This window comes from Delphinapterus leucas, chromosome 14, assembly GCF_059928025.1.
Source record: "Delphinapterus leucas isolate spDelLeu-1000000601 "Yukka" chromosome 14, BTC_Dleu_Yukka2, whole genome shotgun sequence".
Classification (NCBI taxonomy): domain Eukaryota; kingdom Metazoa; phylum Chordata; class Mammalia; order Artiodactyla; family Monodontidae; genus Delphinapterus; species Delphinapterus leucas.
Window position 1 is genome coordinate 15,010,436 of NC_143142.1, and position 17,791 is coordinate 15,028,226.

The window sequence follows — 17,791 nt, forward strand, 5'->3', positions numbered from 1 at the left end:
TCACCTTTCTCGTGAGATTGTTGTAGAGTTAATCAAGACGGCTGTGTAAGGCAGCTGGCATCTTTCCTGGCACATAGTAGGTGCTCAAGAAATGGTTAGCTGCCTCCCCTTCCCCATCCTCTAAGCCTCTTCAAGACAAACCCACTATCATCTTCTTGTCAACTCTGTACAGTCTACCGCCCACGGGATGCACATAGCAGGTGCTTCGTAAAGCCAAATGGGAGGAGATACTGGGGCTGAGGATATAAGAGCAGAGGTTTTAGCGTTCAGGCAACCTGGGATTGAATCCTGGCACCTACAGGTATGAGCTGGATGCTCTTGGGCAAGTGAGTTACCCTCTCAGTGCCTCAGTTTCCTCATCAGTAAATTGGGAATAAAACCAGCGCCCACCTCATAGGCTGGGTGTGAAGATGCGATGAATGAAACGTCAAACGTTCAGCACAGCCTGGCATACAGCAAGTGCTCATAAGTGTCATGGCCATAATGGAACATCCTGATCCCACCACTGTGCCTGACCTTGAGCCCCACTGGGTGACTGAGCTCTGAGGCTGGGTCCTAAGGACTCTGTGGCTGGGGCAGAGCGCCAGGCCCAGCCCTAAATTCCAGGGATGGATGGAGCAGCCACACTTCAGTGGAGCCAGTGCGGCTCCGCTCCAAGTTGCTGAGCTGGGGGAATCTGGGGGTTTGCATCCCAGCTGTGAAATCTGATAGCAAGATCTCAAGATTGGGCTCCTGCACCCCGATGGGCCTCACTACCCAGGACGAGTCCCACCCACTTCGTCTGAGATGCTGGGCCTGGGGCCCAGGGAGGGCTCACAGACACAGAGTGGAGAGGGCTCCTCATACCAGAGTGGGGATCAGGCCTGGGCACTGACAGGGCTGTGCTGAAGCTTGCGCCTACTGGTCCCTGAGAGCCGGCTGCGCCCACGCCCTTCCAACCCCATATTCAGCAATGCCGCATCAGGAACTTGAAATCAACCACAGGAGGAGAATTTGCACCATGGAAATCAGCAAATAAACACTACAATTTGTTTTGGAGAGGCAATTTAACAACACACCACTGGGTCCAGGATTCCCTGGCCGCATGGCCCTCTCGACCCCATTCCTGAATTCAACACCTTTAAGATTTTATTCATATTACCCCCAGCCCACACCCTGATCCTACCTTTGCCCTATCCTTCCACCAGGAAAGCCTTTACATTCCTTTATCTATCTATTTCCTGGTTTAAGACCCACAGATATAATTAAATAAAAATTAGAACGGATGGGGTGAAATAAAGTGCAGATAATGTAAGAGCAGTGCCATGCAACACTAGATAGCTGTGTGGGTTGTTTTCAATATTTGTTTATTTATTTGGCTGCGCCAGGTCTTACTTGTGGCACGTGGGATCTTCGTTGCGGCATGCAGGATCTTTAGTTGCGGCATGCAGGATCTAGTTCCCTGACCGGGCATCGAACCCGGGCCCTCTGCTTTGGGAGCACAGAGTCTTAGACCACCAGGGAAGTCCCAGCTATATATAGCTGCAAATGGCATTATGTTCTTGAACACTATATAATAACAGGAAAAGTGCTTTAAAAAAAAAAAAAAAAAGCAGGTCATAGGGAATTTCCTGGTGGTTCAGTGGTTAGGACTCCGTGCTTTCACTGCCAAGGGCATGGGTTTGACCCCTGGTCTGGGAACTCAGATCCCACTAGCAGTGTGGCGCAGCCAAAAAGAAATGCAAGTCGTGGGAAAAACACAGTATATACAACCTTATATAGGCATGATACTGATGCCATAAAGTACTATATATATATATAAAAAATTCTTTTCTTATATTATTCCTTTCATATATATAAAATGCTTACATATTATATATAAAATTCTCTTCTTATTTAACAGATGTGTATTGAGCACCTACTATGTACTAGGCAGTGGGGATACCATGAGGTACACACAGCCCAGCCCTGCTCTCATGGGCTCTCAGGAGGGTGATACAGACAAAAGTAATGGGCAGCTAGGAACAGACTCTCAGTGGGAAGTACGAAGTGATGTAGACAATAAAGCAAGCACAGAACTGGAGGGCTTTCTCTGACATAATGGCATGTGCTTCTTTTTAATCAGAAATTATAATCAGAAAATAATTCGTACTTCCTCCGGTCTGAAAGCCCTGCTGCCCTTGCTTTGTAGCTCTGCTCACAGCCTCCGGGAAGCCTGGAAGGTGGCAGGGAAGGCAGTGATGACCACCCCCCACTGCCCGCCTGTTGGCACCTCTCTGTGACCTTGGTCTCTTGTTCTCTTGTTTTGTGGGGATTTACATGCTTGTCTTATCTCCTAAATGTCAGGGACAATGACTGATTCATGCGGTGCCTCCCACGCCAGTTGGCACATAAAAAGGACTCAAAAGACACTCTCTGGGTTACATAGTATCCAATTCCCCTCGAGGGCTGGAATCTGGCCTCTCTCCTTGTGGCAGTGGTCATATTCCTTTTTACTTCCTTTCTCCCCACGGTGCCCTAACACTGCCAACTCACCACCTCTCCGCTACACCTTCACTCCCAAAGCGGGAGACAGACCCCTCCTCTGGCTCCGCAGACCTGTGCATCTCTAGACGTCGGTTTCCCCTGCTGGGAAGTGGCACCATCCCTTCTGAGGCCACCAAGATCGGGACAAGACAGACCAACCCGGGACCAGTTTGGGGGTGAGAAGCGTGTTCTTTATCTTGGGAACACAAAGCCTCGTTGGTGAGTGCCAGGCACGATTCCGGGCAGGAAGCCACGTGGGACAGGAGGCGGCGGTGGGAGGAGTGGGCAGGATTTCCAAAGCCCCTCTTGCGGGCTGGCTGCCAGGGAGCAGGGCCTGTAAGTCCCCTCCTCCCACAGCCTGAAGACAAGGTGTGCGTCTGCAGGCTGCACCCCGGCTTCCTCCTTCCTTAGCCCTACTCCACAAAGTGCCCTCCCCTGCCCCCGCTTTGGAATGGAGAAGTAGGAAGGGGAGGTGAGACTGGGGGCTGGGGGAATGCGGGGGTGGGGAGAGTGGATATTTCCAGAGCTTGTGGCTTTGTGGCCAAGGGCAAGGCCAGCTGAGAAGTTGTGTCTTGCTGTCACTTAGCAGCTCCACCCACCCCATCTCCCAGGACATGGAGACAGAGACAGGGGGGAGGCCCTGCCTCAGCAGCTTGGCAGGGGAGCCCCGGAAGCATTTGGAAGCAATGCCCCATTTAACAGAGAGGAATGCTGTGGCCTGGGGTGGGGAGGTAGATCCACTGGCCACAGAGCTAAAGCCACAGCTCCAGCCTTCTGAAGACAAGTGTGTAGGGACCTCACCTCCTCCAAGCCATGAGCAGTTCCAAAGCAGGGATGGGTTATCTCTATATAAACAAACTCCAGGGCCCAGCACCTCTCAGCCTGTGTGCTCTCGGAGGAGTCACTTAACCCCCCTGAACCTCCATCCCCTGTTTGTCACTTCTAGCCCAGGTATTGCCCTTCCTTGGCCCTGTGCAGTCCTGACCTGCACCCTCATCCTAGAATTCTGCACACCAACCTACAGACCTTTGTTCTCTTCTAGGAGGGGCCATATCCCCTTGCTTCAGGGCCTTTGCACATGCTGTTCCCAATACTTGGATTACCCCTCCTCTCCTCTACTCACCCCTCCTCACCCTTCAGGGTTTACATGTCACTTCCTCAAGGAGGCCTCCCTGACTCCCTCCTTGCACTTCTGCACCTCCCCTGGCAATCCTGTCAGCATGCAATGACATATTTGCAGGGTGATTTGATTCACCTGGCATCCCCATTAGCCTCTAAGACCCATGAAGACAGGTTTTGTCTTATCCACTGCTGTATCCTCACACAGTGCCTGGCACATAGAAGGTGCTCAATAAACACTGTTAAAAAAACCACCTCCAAAAGAAGAGAAATTAAGAAGGGAAGATTCACACCAGCTTCAAGATGATGGTATTCTCTAGGGATGGAAGGAAGCGAATGGGTCTAAGGAGGAAAAGATCCAAAAAGGGCTCAACTCTATGTGGAGTGTTGTGGTTAAGAGGGTGGACTCCACACCCAGATGGACTGAGTTCAAAACCCACCTTAGACTTGACACCAAAAGCACAATCCACAAAGGAAACAGTGGCAAACTGGATCTCATCACAATTTCAAACTTTGCAAAAGACCATGTGAAGAGAATAAAAAGAGAAGCTACAGATTGGGAGAAAATACCCAACAGAGGGCTATCTGGAACACCCAGACCCGTATCTAGAATACTCAGAGAAGTCTCAAAACTCAACAGTTAAAAACAATCCAGTTAGAACACAGGCAACAGACTCGCAGAGGTATTTTGCTGAAGAGGATATACAGATGGCAAATAAGCACATAAAAATGTGTTCATCATCATTAGCCAGTAGAGAGATGCAACATAAAACCACAAAGATATCGCTACACACCGATCAGAATGGCTAAAACAGAAAATAGTGATGGCAGCGAGGATGTAGAATAAAACTGGATCACTTATACATTGCTAGTGGGAATATAAAATGGGACAGCCATTCTGGAAAAGGATATGGCAGTTTCTTAATTTAAAACAAAAACAAAAACAAAAACCCTAAACAGGCACTTACCATATGACCCAGCAATTGCGCCCTTGGGCTTCTATACCAGAGAAATGAAAACTTACGTTCACTCAAAAACCAGGACAGGAATCTTCACAGTGGCCTTATTCATAATAGCCAAAGATAGGAGACAACCCAAATATCCTCCAACGTGAGTGATTAAACAAACTGAGGTATATCCATCCCATGGAATGCTACTCAGCAATCAAAAACACAAACACCTGTAACAACCAGCATGGATCTCAAGAGAATGATGTTGAGGGACTTCCCTGGTGGTCCAGTGGGTAAGACTCCATGCCCCCCAATGCAAGGGCTCCAGGTTCATTCCCTGGTCAAGGAACTAGATCCCACATGCATGCCGCAACTAAGAGTCCACATGCCACAACTAAAAGATCCCACATGCTGCAGTGAAGATTCCACGTGCCACAGTGAAGACCCGGCGCAGCCATAATAAATAAATAAATATTTTTTTAAAAAATAAAATTTCTTCATCCATAAAAAAAAGAGAGAGAATGATGCTGAGTTGAAAAAAGCCAATCTCAGAAGGTTACATAGTATATGATTCCAATTACTATACAACACCCCTGACATGACAAAGTAATACAGATGGAGAACAGATGAATGGTTGCCAGGGATTAGGAAGGCAGCAGGGAGGGGATGGATGTGGCTATATAAGGTTAGCTTGAAGCATCCTCATGATGAATGCTCTGTATCTGGACTGTGGCAGTCATAGGAATGGACATGTGATAAAATTGCATAGAATGAGGGAATTCCCTGGCGGTCCAGTGGTTAGGACTCCGGTCTTCCACTGCCAGGGGCCCAGGTTTGATCCCTTGTCGGGGAACTAAGATCCCATAAGCCGGCTATGTGGCCAAATAAATAAATAAAATTGTAAAAATTGCATAGAACTAAATACACACACACACACACACACAAGTGATTATAAAACTAAGCATTTTGAATAAGGTGGGGGGATTGTATCAATGTCAATATCCTTGTTGTGATCTGGACTGTTGCTGTGCAAGATGTCACCACTGGGGGAAACTGGGTGAAGCAGTATGGAATCTCTCTTTTTATTTCTTAAACTGCACAAGAATCTACAGTTATCTGTAAATAAAAAAGCTGGGGCTTCCCTGGTGGCACAGTGGTTAAGAATCCACCTGCCAATGCAGAGGACATGGGTTCGAGCCCTGGTCTGGGAAGATCCCACATGCTGCGGAGCAACTAAGCCCGCACACCACAACTACTGAGCCAGAGTGCCACAGCTACTGAAGCTTGCATGCCTAGAGCCCGTGCTCTGCAACAAGAGAAGCCACCGCAATGAGAAGCCCATGCGCCACAATGAAGAGTACCCCTGCTCGCTGCAACTAGAGAAAGGCCGCACGCAGCAATGAAGACCCAATGCAGCCATAAATAAATAAATAAAATTTATGGAAGAAAAACGAAACAAACGCTGGAGACGGTCTGGAGAAGAGGGAACCCTCCTACACTGTTGGTAGGAACGTAAATTGGTGCAGTCACTATGGAAAATAGTATGGAGAGTCCTCAAAAAACTAAAAATAGAGTTACCAAATGATCCAGCAATTCTACTCCTGGGCATATATCCGGACAAAACTCTAATTTGAAAAATACATGCACTCCAGTGTTCATAGCAGCACTGTTTACAATAGTCAAGACATGGAAACAACCTAAATGTCCATCAGCAGATGAATGGATAAAGAAGATGTGGTACATATATACAGTGGAATACTACTCAGCCATAAAAAAGAATGAAATATTGCCATTTGCAGCAACATGGATGCAACTGGAGATTATCACACTAAGTGAAATAAGTCAGAAAGGGAAAGACAAATACCATATGATATCACATATATGTGGAATCTAAAATATGACACAAATGAACTTATCTAAGAAACAGAAACAGACCCACAGATATAGAGAACAGACTTATGGCTGCCAAAGGGGAGGGGGGTAGGGGAGGGATGGATTGGAAGTTTGGGATTAGCAGATGTAAACAATTATATATAGAATGGATAAACAACAAAGTCCTACTTTGTTCCCCTACCACAGGGAACTATATTCAATATCCTGTGATAAACCATAATGGAAAAGAGTATGAAAAAGAATACATATATATGTACAACTGAATCATGTATAACTGAATCACTTTGCTGTACAGAAAAATTAACACAACAGTATAAATCAATTATACCTCAATAAAAATTTTTTTTAAATAGTGTTACTCTACAAAAAGAAAATACATTTCCTTACATGAAAAAACAAATTATTTAAAAAGGAAAAATAAGACGCTTGGAAGCAAAGAGGACAAGACGCTCGTGTTTGCTATTTCCAGTTGGCGGACGCATGAGTATTTGTAATATTCCTCTGGGTACTTTTCCCTATTACCACTCCCGGCAGTGCTGTTTTAAAGATTAAATTAGATACCGTAAGTAGAGTACTCAGGGCAGTGTCTGACCCACTGTAATTGCGCAAACTATGTCACCTCCTCCCCTACCCCCCATCCTCCAAATGCAGATTCTGGGTCCCTGCAAGCTGGTTTCCACAGGGTAGTGCTGATGGCCCCTCTGCTTTATCTCCCTAACCAGGCTGGGGGCTCCGTGAGACAAGGCTAGGGTAGTCAGCAATGGGAGTGGACCATCAAAGGGCTGGAACATAGTAGGACCTCAGCACCTTGCCAGGGAGTGAATGCCTGCCCCCCAAGGACCTGGCAAACAGTGGGTGTCCAATAATTACTCATTTGACCAGACATCTGAGCACACAGCCACATTAGTGAGGCCCCATCCCACCCATCCAGGAAGAGGTTTGACCAGACATGGGGCACCGAGGGGCAAATTATTGGCCAAGAGACCCACGTCCTGTTCACTGCACCCCAATTTAGATTGGGAGTTCAAGCCTCCTCCAGACCGGGCAGAAGATGCTCCCCTCCCTGCAGCCCCCTCTCTCTCCCTCTCCAGGTGGATTCTCCAGGCCTCAGGCAGGCAATGGAATGTTGTGTCGTTGGTCGCCCGGGCGACCGAGGCTGGCTGGGTGGCTGCCTTCCGGGAATACTGAGCGTGCAAACCCTCCATCAGAACACTCCAGGGCCTCCTCTAGGCTAGTGTAAAGCTCCAGAAAGAAAGCAAGCCTGGGGCGATTGCCAGGAGAATGGCAGTGCCCTGGGAGAAATACTTCCGACTGGCCTTGCAAAAGAAACTGTCTACGTGAGTGGCGTGGGGTGGCAGGGGGTGCTGAAAGGAGGGCAGGAGCAGGTGGGAAGATCCCTCCCTTCTCCCTACCCCTGGGTTCTGGCTTCCTCGGGCAGTTCTTGGTGGGGGATTATTGCCCCCACTTCATAGAGGAAGAAACTGAAGCTCCGAAGGAAATGGCAATTTCCTCAAGGTCTCAGGGGTAGTTAGGGCAGAGCTGGGTCAAAGGCCCAGGTCTCTAACCTGTTCTCCATCCCCATCCCTAGTTGATATCCAGCTGAGATTATATCATTTGATCCAAGGTGGGAAGGAATTACTCTTCGAGCTCTTGCCCCCTCTCACTGCAAACTGCATTTTAAAGGAAGGGTGGAGGAAGCTTGTCTGGTGCCTGCCTTCTTTCAGCAGTGTGGCCGGGGGTCCCATCTTCAGTCTCAGAATCAGTAAAATGGGAGGGTTTCCCCTGGACCAGAGCTGGGAGAGCCTTGCCTAGTGGAATGGTAGTGCATCCCTTCTGCTCCCTACAGGGCCGACCCTGCGGAGCTGTGTCCAGCCCCTCCTCTCTCCTGTGAGCCTGGCTCCACATCCCAGCCTCCCCCTGGATCCTTCCCGCAGAGGTCAATAGGCAGCTCAGTCTCAACTTGGCCTTAGGGAAGAGCTGATCTCCCTGCTTCCCACTCAGCCCGCTATCAGCAACATCCTTCCAGCATCTAGGTTCCCCTTCGACTCCTTTCTCCCCCTCTCGTCACCCCATCAGCTCTGCTCTCCAGTGGTATCCAGAACCGCCCCCTCCTTACCTCTCTACTGCACCCACCCAGATCAGAGCCCCATCCTCTCCGCATTATCCTGTGACCCGTCCCTGGTCCCCTGCAGCTGCCCTGCCCCTCCTGTTGTCCTCGCTCCCCACAGGAGCCAGAGGGGATTCCCTCCTCTGCTCCAAACCCTCCCAGGCCTCCCACCTCACTCAGAGTCAAGGCCAAAGTCCCCCCTCATCAAGGCCCACCGCAGTCACCCTCACAACTTCCCTGATCTCAGTGCCCGTCTCTCTGCTCCTTCCTCCCCTCCAACTGCACTGGCCTCCTGGCAGCTCCTTCTACACACCAAGGTCCTTCCCTCGGGGGGTTGTCATCAGCCATTCCCTCGGCCTAGAATCTGTTCCCTGCGGTATCCTCATGGCTCCCTCCCTCTTCCCCTTCAAGCTTCTGCTCAGATGTCCCCCAACAGAGACTTTTCTATCTCCCTATTGAGAGATTCCCTTCAGTCTGATGAATTTTTCATCTTAGCACCTGCCATGTCCTAGCATTATTTATTATTATTTGCTAGCTTTTTTTCTGTGGTCCCCAGCAGGACGGCAGCTCCTGGAGGGCAGGGATCTGTCTGTCTTGATCAGGGCTGCATCCCCAGTGCCCAGAACAGTGCCTGGTACAGAGTAGGTGCTCGGGACAATTTGTTGAATGAATGAAAAATTCAACAGCCAGGAGGTGGCTAGTTGGGGTATGTCAGGCACCAGTGGGGAGTTTGGGGGCCCTGACTCTTGCCTCCTTCACCCTCACCTCTTCCTTGAGCCCCTCCAGGAAGATCCAGGGGCAGAATGTGGACCACGTCCCACCGCCACTGCTGCGTCTCTTGGAGAAGAGGCAGGAACTGGTGGATGCGGACCAGGGCCTTCAGGCCCAGAAGGAGGTGAGCCACTCAATGCAGTCCCTGAAACTTTTGGGGACAAAAAGTTAAAAAAAGATGGGAAGAAAAAGATGGGAAAGTGATGGAGCCAACTTATTACTACAAGGTCTGAGACAAATCACCGTCCTGAGCCTTGGTTTCCTCGTCTCTCAAATGGGGGATCAAATGAGATCAGTGGTTGGTGCAAATAAATGTGCATTGAGCAGCTACTGCATGCAGGGCACTGCACTGGGATCTAGAGGTCTCACCACAGTCCCTGCCCTCATGGGCTCACAGCTTAGAGAAGGGGACAGACAAGTGTCCAGGTGGTGATGGCTGTGAGGGGGGAAGCACTGAGCAGGGGCTGTGGGAGCCCAGAGAAAGCCCCTATCTCTACACAGGGGTGGTCATGGAGGACCTCCTGGAGGAAGTGATGTCTTAGGGAATGCTGAAGGGCAAGTCGGCTTATCCAGCAAAGGGGGACAGGGTGAGGAGGGAGAAACAGGCAGAGGGAGCAACATATACAAAGACAGGAAGGCAAGGACAAAACACAGGTGGGTAAGAGGCTAGAAGACAGTATCAGAGGAGAGAGGGTAAGATGAGGCCCCAAGGAAGAGCAGGGATGCTGACATGCAGGGGCTACAGGAGGGAATTTGGGCTTCATCGTGGGTGGTGAGAGCCACAGGTGGATTTGAGCAAGGGTGCAGTGACAAGATTAAGGGCAAAAGGGACTTCCCTGGTGGTCCAGTGGTTAGGACTCCGCGCTTCCACTGCAGGGGGCATGGGAACTAAGATGCCACATGCCGCAAGGCGCAGCCAAAAAAAAAAAAAAAAAGATTAAGGGCAAAAGGTGAGCGAGGTTAAGTGTGAGCGTGAAAGCGCTGGATGACTTGAAACCCCAAACAAACACAGACACCCACTCCTTACCCCCCAGGTGTTCCAGACTATGCAGACATCCCTGAAACAGCGGTGGGAACAATTGGAACAGAAAGAGCAGGAGTTAAAGGGGTCCTTTGTCCGCTTTGAAAAATTTTTGCAGGTAGGTGGAGCCTGCTGGGGGGAGGCAGGGCAGAGGGTCACAAAGTCACAATCCTAAAGGAGCCAGACATAAACTTAAAAAGTGGGCTTACCAATACAAAAGGGAGTGGTGGGAAATACACACTACTGCCTGAAGCATTTTTAAAAGCGTGGGAGAGGAGTGAGGGACCAAAATCAGAGATTCTGGCTGGATTTGGCCCGTGGGCCATCTGTTTGCAACCCGTGACTCAGCGTGCGAATGTCGGGGTGGAGTGGATGCGGCAAGCTCCGCAGGCTCCCAAGTCCTGGGGGTCGTCGCCTCCTCTCCATCCCTCCTTCCTAGGATGCGGAGGCCCGGCGCAGCCGCGCACTGCGGAGGGCGGCGGAGGAGCGGCAACTGGCGAGCCGCCGGGAGGCGGAGGCGCTGCGACTTCGGGCTCAGCTGGAGGAGCTGCAGCGGGAGCGCGCGCGGCTGCAGCGCCTGCTTTGGCGCCTCGAGCCTTGCGCGCGCCTGCTGGGGCAAGTACTGGAGCAGCTGCCCGAGGTGAGCGCCCTGCAGAAGTTTTGGTGTTCAGCGCCACGTGCAGCCCCAGGCAGCCTTAGGGACGGCTTTGGAAGTGTGCACTACTGGAGCGCTGACTGTATGCCAGGAGTCACCACTTATTGAGCACTAACTGTATGTCAGGAACACGCTTTGTTCTTGAATTCTCTCCAAGGTCCAGTGAAGTGAGTCTTGTTATTGCCAACCCCATTCTACAGATGGGGCAACTGAGGCTCAGAAAGATACTGCCAACCCCATTCTACAGATGGGGCAACTGAGGCTCAGAAAGATAACTTACTCAAGGACACACAGGCAGGTGGGGGGAGGGGGAATCCAAACACTCAGTATTAGTTGAATGAAACAGTGACTTAGTATTAATCACAGGCAGTGAAGCTTAGCTAGGTTTGATGGTGGAGGTGGGGAGGGGCCGGAGTAATCACACTTCTGGGGCAGGGGCTGTGTGATGCCCCCATTTCACAGTTGGGCTGAGGAGGCGCGGGGGATGGTAGGGCGAGGAAGGGCAGGGGGGCTGCAGTCCCGGTGAGTCCCCCTCCCGACCCTATCCCAGTTCCAAGAGGTCCCCGAGCTGGTGGCGCGCTTCGACGGCCTGGCCGACACGCAGGCGGCGCTGAGGCTCACGGAGCGCCAGCGGCTCGCGGAGCTGGAGGAGGCGCGCGCGCGGCTGCGGCGGCTGCGGGACACCTGGCAGGACGAGCTGCTGCGGCAGGGCCAGCGGCGAGCGCAACTGCTGGAGCAACTGGAGGCGGCGCGGGAGCGCACGCTGCACTGGGTACCGCCGCCGGGAGGAGGTGGGCGCCCGGGACCCCAGCCTCCCACCGCCGGGAGGAGTGCCATATGGGGCAACGCTACGCTCATGGGCAGGTTTCAGGCATCGGAAAGCACTTTAGGGCGCAGGAGGCCCTTCCTATGAGAACTTGACACCCGAGTCCAGCACTCCTCCTATGAGAACTTGACACCCGAGTCCAGCACTCCTCTCCCTGATAGCACCTAGGGGCATCTATGACCGGTGGGAGGTCGACGCGAATGTGGTCCCAGGCCTCCTCAGGCCAGCTCACACCTTAATGGGGAAGGGGGCGGTGTTCTCCAGGAATCCAAGTGTATTCAGATCCAGAACACCGCGGCTGAGAAGACCCTGCTCCTGGGACACACCAGGATGGCCGCACTCAACCTGTTCCAGCTAGTGTGCCAGCACCAGAGGCGGCCACCTGCCCTGGACATCGAGGACACCGAGGGGCAGCTGGAGCAGGTGAGGATCTCTCTTTATGTCACCTCCAGCCCCCTAAGGGTTGGGAACATCATGGTGCCTGAAATCCCGCCTTCTCTGGGTTAAGCATGACCCTCTGCGATCAGAGCCCAGTCTCCTAGCTCCGTGGCCGCCCGGCCCCCTGCCCGGGAGCCCTGGGTTGGTCTTGGCTCTGCTGGTCACCTGCTATGAGGTCAGAAGATCTTCTCCGGGTCTCAGTGCCCTCACTGTGCAGGAGGCCGGGGTATATACTGATGGGTACAATACAGTTATGCCAAGAGTTCTTCTGTCTCAGGATCAAAAGCACAAACGTGACATGATAAGAAACCAGGAGATGGAGACTCACCTTTAATTCGTCCCTGACCCTCTGGCTCCCACAGAGTCAGGCCTTGGCTTCCCTGGGAAGCGTGAGGGCAGCGTTGTACAGTGGTTTTTCTCTCTGTACGATGGCATTACAAATGTCACTGTGTGCCAAGTATGCCCGGCTTTTCTATTCACTCGGGTTTGCAAGGTGGTAGAACATGTGACATAGTTTACAACAGAGGCAGGGGGTTTCTGACTTTGGACACTTCTGTTGATTCTAGTGGGTTCCCAAAGCATGGCCCCTTTGAGAAGTGGAGGAAACACCCCCGCCTTTGCCCCATCCCATCCCACTCCTGTCCTGCAGCCAGAATTCCAACCAAATGCCAAGAACTGGGTCCCCAGAGCCTACCTTTGTGCCACATCCTGAGTCGGGTGGATTCGTATGTACACCACTGTTCTCTCAAGTGTTGCCCGGGTACCCCAAGGTACAAAAGACGACTCTAGGAGGGACAGAGGCTTGATATGAAGCAACAGGCAAAAGCCAGTCCTTTTTATCTTATTTTATTTTAATAGAGCTTTATGGAGTATAATTGCTTTATTGGAGTATAATCTTTATTGGAGTATAATTGCTTTATTGGAGCATAATTGGAGTATAATTGCAATACTGTGTTAGTTTCTGTTGCACAACAAAGCGAATCAGCCATGTGCATACACATGTCCCCATATCCCCTCTCTCTTGAGCCTCCCTCCCATCCTCCCTATCCCACCCATCTAGGTCATCGCAAAGCACGGATTTCCCTGTGCTATGCTGCTGCTTCCCACCAGCCAACTATTTTACATTCTATAGTGTGTATACGTCGATGCTACTCTCACTTCGCCCCAGCTTCGCCCTCCCACCCCATGTCCTCAAGTCCACTTTCTATGTCTACCTCTTTATTCCTGCCTTGCAACCAGGTTCATCAGTACCATTTTTTTTTTTTTAGATTCCATATATATCCATTAGCATATGGCATTTCTTTTTCTCTTTCTGACTTACTTCACTCTGTATGACAGACTCTAGGTCCATCCACCTCACTACAAATAACTCAATTTCATTTTTTATGGCTGAGTAATATTCCATTGTATGTATGTGCCACATCTTCTTTATCCATTCATCTGTTGATGGACATTTAGGTTGGTTCCATGTCCTGGCTATTGTAAATAGTGCTGCAGTGAACATTGTGGCACGACTCTTTATGAATTATGGTTTTCTCAGGGTATATGCCCAGTAGTGGGATTGCTGGGTCATATGGTAGTTCTATTTTTAGTGTTTTAAAGAACCTCCATACTGTTTTCCATAGTGGCTGTATCCATTTACATTCCCACCAACAGTGCAGGAGGGTTCCCTTTTCACCACACCCTTTCCAGCTTTTTTTTTTTTTTTTTTTACCGGTACGCGGGCCTCTCACTGTTGTGGCCTCTCCCGTTGCGGAGCACAGGCTCCGGACGCGCAGGTTCAGCAGCCACGGCTCACAGGCCCAGCCGCTCCATGGCATGTGGGATCTTCCCGGACCGGGGCATGAACCCGTGTCCCCTGCATCGGCAGGCGGACTCTCAACCACTGCGCCACCAGGGAAGCCCTCCAGCATTTATTGTTTCTAGATTTTTTGATAATGGCTATTCTGACTGGCGTGAGGGGGTATCTCATAGTAGTTTTGATTTGCATTTCTCTAATAATTAGTGATGTTGAGCATCTTTTCATGTATTGGTGAAATGTCTATTCAGGTCTTCTGCCCATTTTTTAACTGGATTGTTTGTTTTTTTGATATTGAGCTCCATGTGCTGTTTGTATATTTTGGAGATTAATCCTTTGTCTATTGTTTCATTTGCAAATATTTTCTCCCATTCTGAGGATTGTCTTTTTGTCTTGTTTATGGTTTCCTTTGCTGTGCAAAAGCTCTTAAGTTTAATTAAGTCCCATTTGTTTATTTTTGTTTTTATTTCCGTTACTCTAGGAGGTGGGTCAAAAAGATCTTGCTGTGGTTTATGTCAAAGAGTGTTTTTCCTATGTTTTCCTCTAAGAGTTTTATAGTGTCTGGTCTTACATTTAAGTCTTTAATCCATTTGGAGTTTATCTTGTTTATGGTGTTAGGTAGTGTTCTAATTTCATTCTTTTACATGTAGCTGTCCAAGTTTTCCCAGCACCACTCATCGAAGAGGATGTCTTTTCTCCACTGTATGTTCTTGTAATTTGTCATAAATTAGGTGGCCATATGTGCGTGGATTTATCTCTGGGCGTTCTATCCTGTACCATTGATCTATATTTTTGTTTTTGTGCCAGTACCATACTGTCTTGATTACTGTAGCTTTGTGGTATAGTTTGAAGTTGGGAAGCCTGATTCCTCCAACTCCGTTTTCCTTTCCCAAGATTGCTTTGGCTATTCGGGGTCTTTTGTGTTTCCAAAGGAATTGTAAAATTTTTTGTTCTAATTCTGTGAAGGATGTCATTGGTAGTTTGCTAGGGATTGCATTGAATCTGTAGATTGTTTTGGGCAGTATAGTCATTTTCACAATATTGATTCTTCCAATCCAAGAACATGGTGTATTTCTCCATCTGTTTATGTCATCTTTGATTTCTTTCATCAGTGTTTTATAGTTTTCTGAGTACAAGTCTTTCACCTCCTTTGGCAGGTTTATTCCTAAGTATTTTATTCTTTTTGTTGCAATGGTAAATAGGAATGTTTCCTTAACTTCTCTTTCTGATTTTTCGTTGTTGGTGTATGGGAATGCCAGAGATTTCTGTGCATTAATTTTGTATTCTGCAACCTTACCAAATTCATTGATTAGCTCTAGTAGTTTTCTGGTGGCATCTTTAGGATTTTCTATGTATAGTAACATGTCATCGGCAAACAGTGACGGTTTTACTTCTTCTTTCCCAATTTGTATTCCTTTTATTTCTTTTTCTTCTCTGATTGCTGTGAATAGGACCTCAAAAACTATGTTGAATAAGAGTGGTGAGAGTGGACAGCCTTGTCTTGTTCCTGATCTTAGTGGAAATGCTTTTTCACCATTGAGTACGATGCTTGCTGTGGGTTTGTCATATATGGCCTTCATTATGTTGAGGTAGGTTCCCTCTATGCCCACTTTCTGGAGAGTTTTTGTCATAAATGGGTGTTGAATTTTGTCAAAAGCTTTTTCTGTATCTATTGACAGGATCATTTGGTTTTTATTCCTTAATTTGTTAATGTGGTGTATCACATTGATTGATTTGTGTATATTGAAGAATCCTTGCATTCCTGGGATAAATCCCTCTTGATCATGGTGTATGATCCTTTCAATGTGCTGTTGGATTCTGTTTGCTAGTATTTTGTTCAAGATTTTTGCGTCTGTGTTCATCAGTGATATTGGTCTATAATTTTTTTTTGTGATATCTTTTTCTGGTTTTGGTATCAGAGTGATGGAAAGCCAGTGCTTTTTCAACCAACCATCTGATCTTACCAAGGAGAAAGGTTCAATGGTGGGGGGGTGGGTGGGCAGCAACTATGCCTTTAACCTCATAATACTCCCTGGTCTCCAGGGCCTTGGGGGTCACACCCTCTGTGGGTAATGGTAGCTGCCAGAATTGAGTAACCAGGTTTCATTTTCATTTTGTTATTTTTCCAGTTACCCCTTACTTATGGCAAGGAGTAATTTAATCTCTTTTCACTTTTGGTAGAGATAGTTTCCTTGTCAGATGTTTATTTCGGTGACAAATGTGAAGGAAGAGCCCAAGGATAAGTTTGCCATCAAGTTCTAGGTCTTGGCAGTGGATCCGTGGGTGTTCATTAAGTTTGTATCAATAAATAGGTTAATTAAAATAAAGGAGGGTGCCCCATGGAGAAGATAAGAGTAGGTCATATAACAGTGAACACGACTAATCCAATTAAAAGGAAAAAAAATTGATGCAAGTGAAAATACTAATTCAACTATAATACAGGTGATAGCCATCTAGAAAACTGCAGGTGCCCACGAATAAACTGTTTGGGAAGCTTGGACTGAGGCTTCAAAAACCCAGAATGGGGGCTTCCCTGGTGGCGCAGTGGTTGGGAGTCCGCCTGCCGATGCAGGGGACACGGGTTCGTGCCCCGGTCCAGGAAGATCCCACATGCCGTGGAGCGGCTGGGCCCATGAACCATGGCCGCTGAGCCTGCGCGTCCGGAGCCTGTGCTCCGCGACACGAGAGGTCACAACAGTGAGAGGCCCGCATACCGCCAAAACAAAACAAAAACAAAAGAACAAAAAAACCAGAATAGTTTAGGCCAGGTTCACTACCTCAGGGAACCACCATCATTGCTGTCTAATAAGGGTCTCTACCCCCCCACCCCTGCTTTGCAGCCTCTGGGGTTTTGCGGGGGTGGGTACTGGACACTCAAGAGGCTGGGATTTGACTCTGCCTGTGTTGGAACCCCCAGGTGAAGCTCTTCATCCTGGACCTCTCTGCCATGCTGGCCGGCCTCCATCAGGCCAAGCCCGCCGTCCGCGCCTCCTGACCCTGACCCAGGTGAGCAGTGGGGGAGGGGCCCCCAGGAGGTACACAATTCCTGCGGGTTACAGGCTGAGTGGCTCTCACCAGAAAGACAGGAGGGCTGTGCCCGCTCAGATTGCAGTGGGGTGGGCATGAGGGGCACACAGCAAATACTAAATGAATGTGGGCTACATGGAGGGCACCAATCCCACATCCACCATGTGACCTGGGACCTGGTCCTCCCACCCAGGGCAGATGGGGGATTTTTTTTTCCCTCTTAATAAATTTATTTACTTATTTATTTCTGGCTGCATTGGGTCTTTGTTGCTGCACAGGCTTTCTCTAGTTGTGGCGAGCAGGGGCTACTCTTCGTTGCGGTATGCAGGCTTCTCATTGCAGTGACTTCTCTTGTTGTGGAGCACGGGCTCTAGGTGCACGAGCTTCAGTAGTTGTGGCACGTGGGCTTCAGTAGTTGTGGCTCACGGGCTCTAGAGCCCAGGCTCAGTAGCTGTGGCACACAGGCTCAGCTGCTCTGTGGCATGTGGGATCTTCCTGGACCAGGGATCAAACCCATGTCCCCTGCATTGGCAGGCGGATTCTTAACCACTGCGCCACCAGGGAGGTCCCCAGTTGGGGGTATTTAAACAAGCTGATGTTTGTCAGATGCTTGGAATGGGGCCTGGCGCAAATTTTCTGGTAAATTTTGGATGAGTGTTTGGTAAGTAAAGTAAAATAAAG

General features: G+C 49.3%; 1 protein-coding gene across 1 annotated transcript; it reads left to right on the top strand.

Annotated features, from left to right (window-relative positions):
• The first annotated feature begins 7,487 nt into the window (after positions 1-7,487).
• CFAP73 (cilia and flagella associated protein 73) lies at positions 7,488-17,078 on the top strand. Its single transcript, XM_089894522.1, has 7 exons — positions 7,488-7,804; positions 9,352-9,469; positions 10,380-10,484; positions 10,806-11,006; positions 11,572-11,793; positions 12,112-12,270; positions 17,001-17,078. Exons 1-7 carry the CDS (start codon positions 7,749-7,751, stop codon positions 17,076-17,078), a joined length of 939 nt encoding a protein of 312 aa, XP_089750648.1. The 5' UTR covers positions 7,488-7,748.
• Positions 17,079-17,791: the final 713 nt, after the last annotated feature.

Coding starts and splice junctions, on each gene's coding strand:
- CFAP73 (XM_089894522.1), top strand. CDS start 7,749: ATGGCAGTGCCCTGGGAGAAATACTTCCGACTGGCCTTGCAAAAGAAA. Junction 10,485..10,805: donor GCTTTGAAAAATTTTTGCAG/GTAGGTGGAGCC, acceptor CCTCCTTCCTAG/GATGCGGAGGCCCGGCGCAG. Junction 12,271..17,000: donor CCGAGGGGCAGCTGGAGCAG/GTGAGGATCTCT, acceptor TGGAACCCCCAG/GTGAAGCTCTTCATCCTGGA.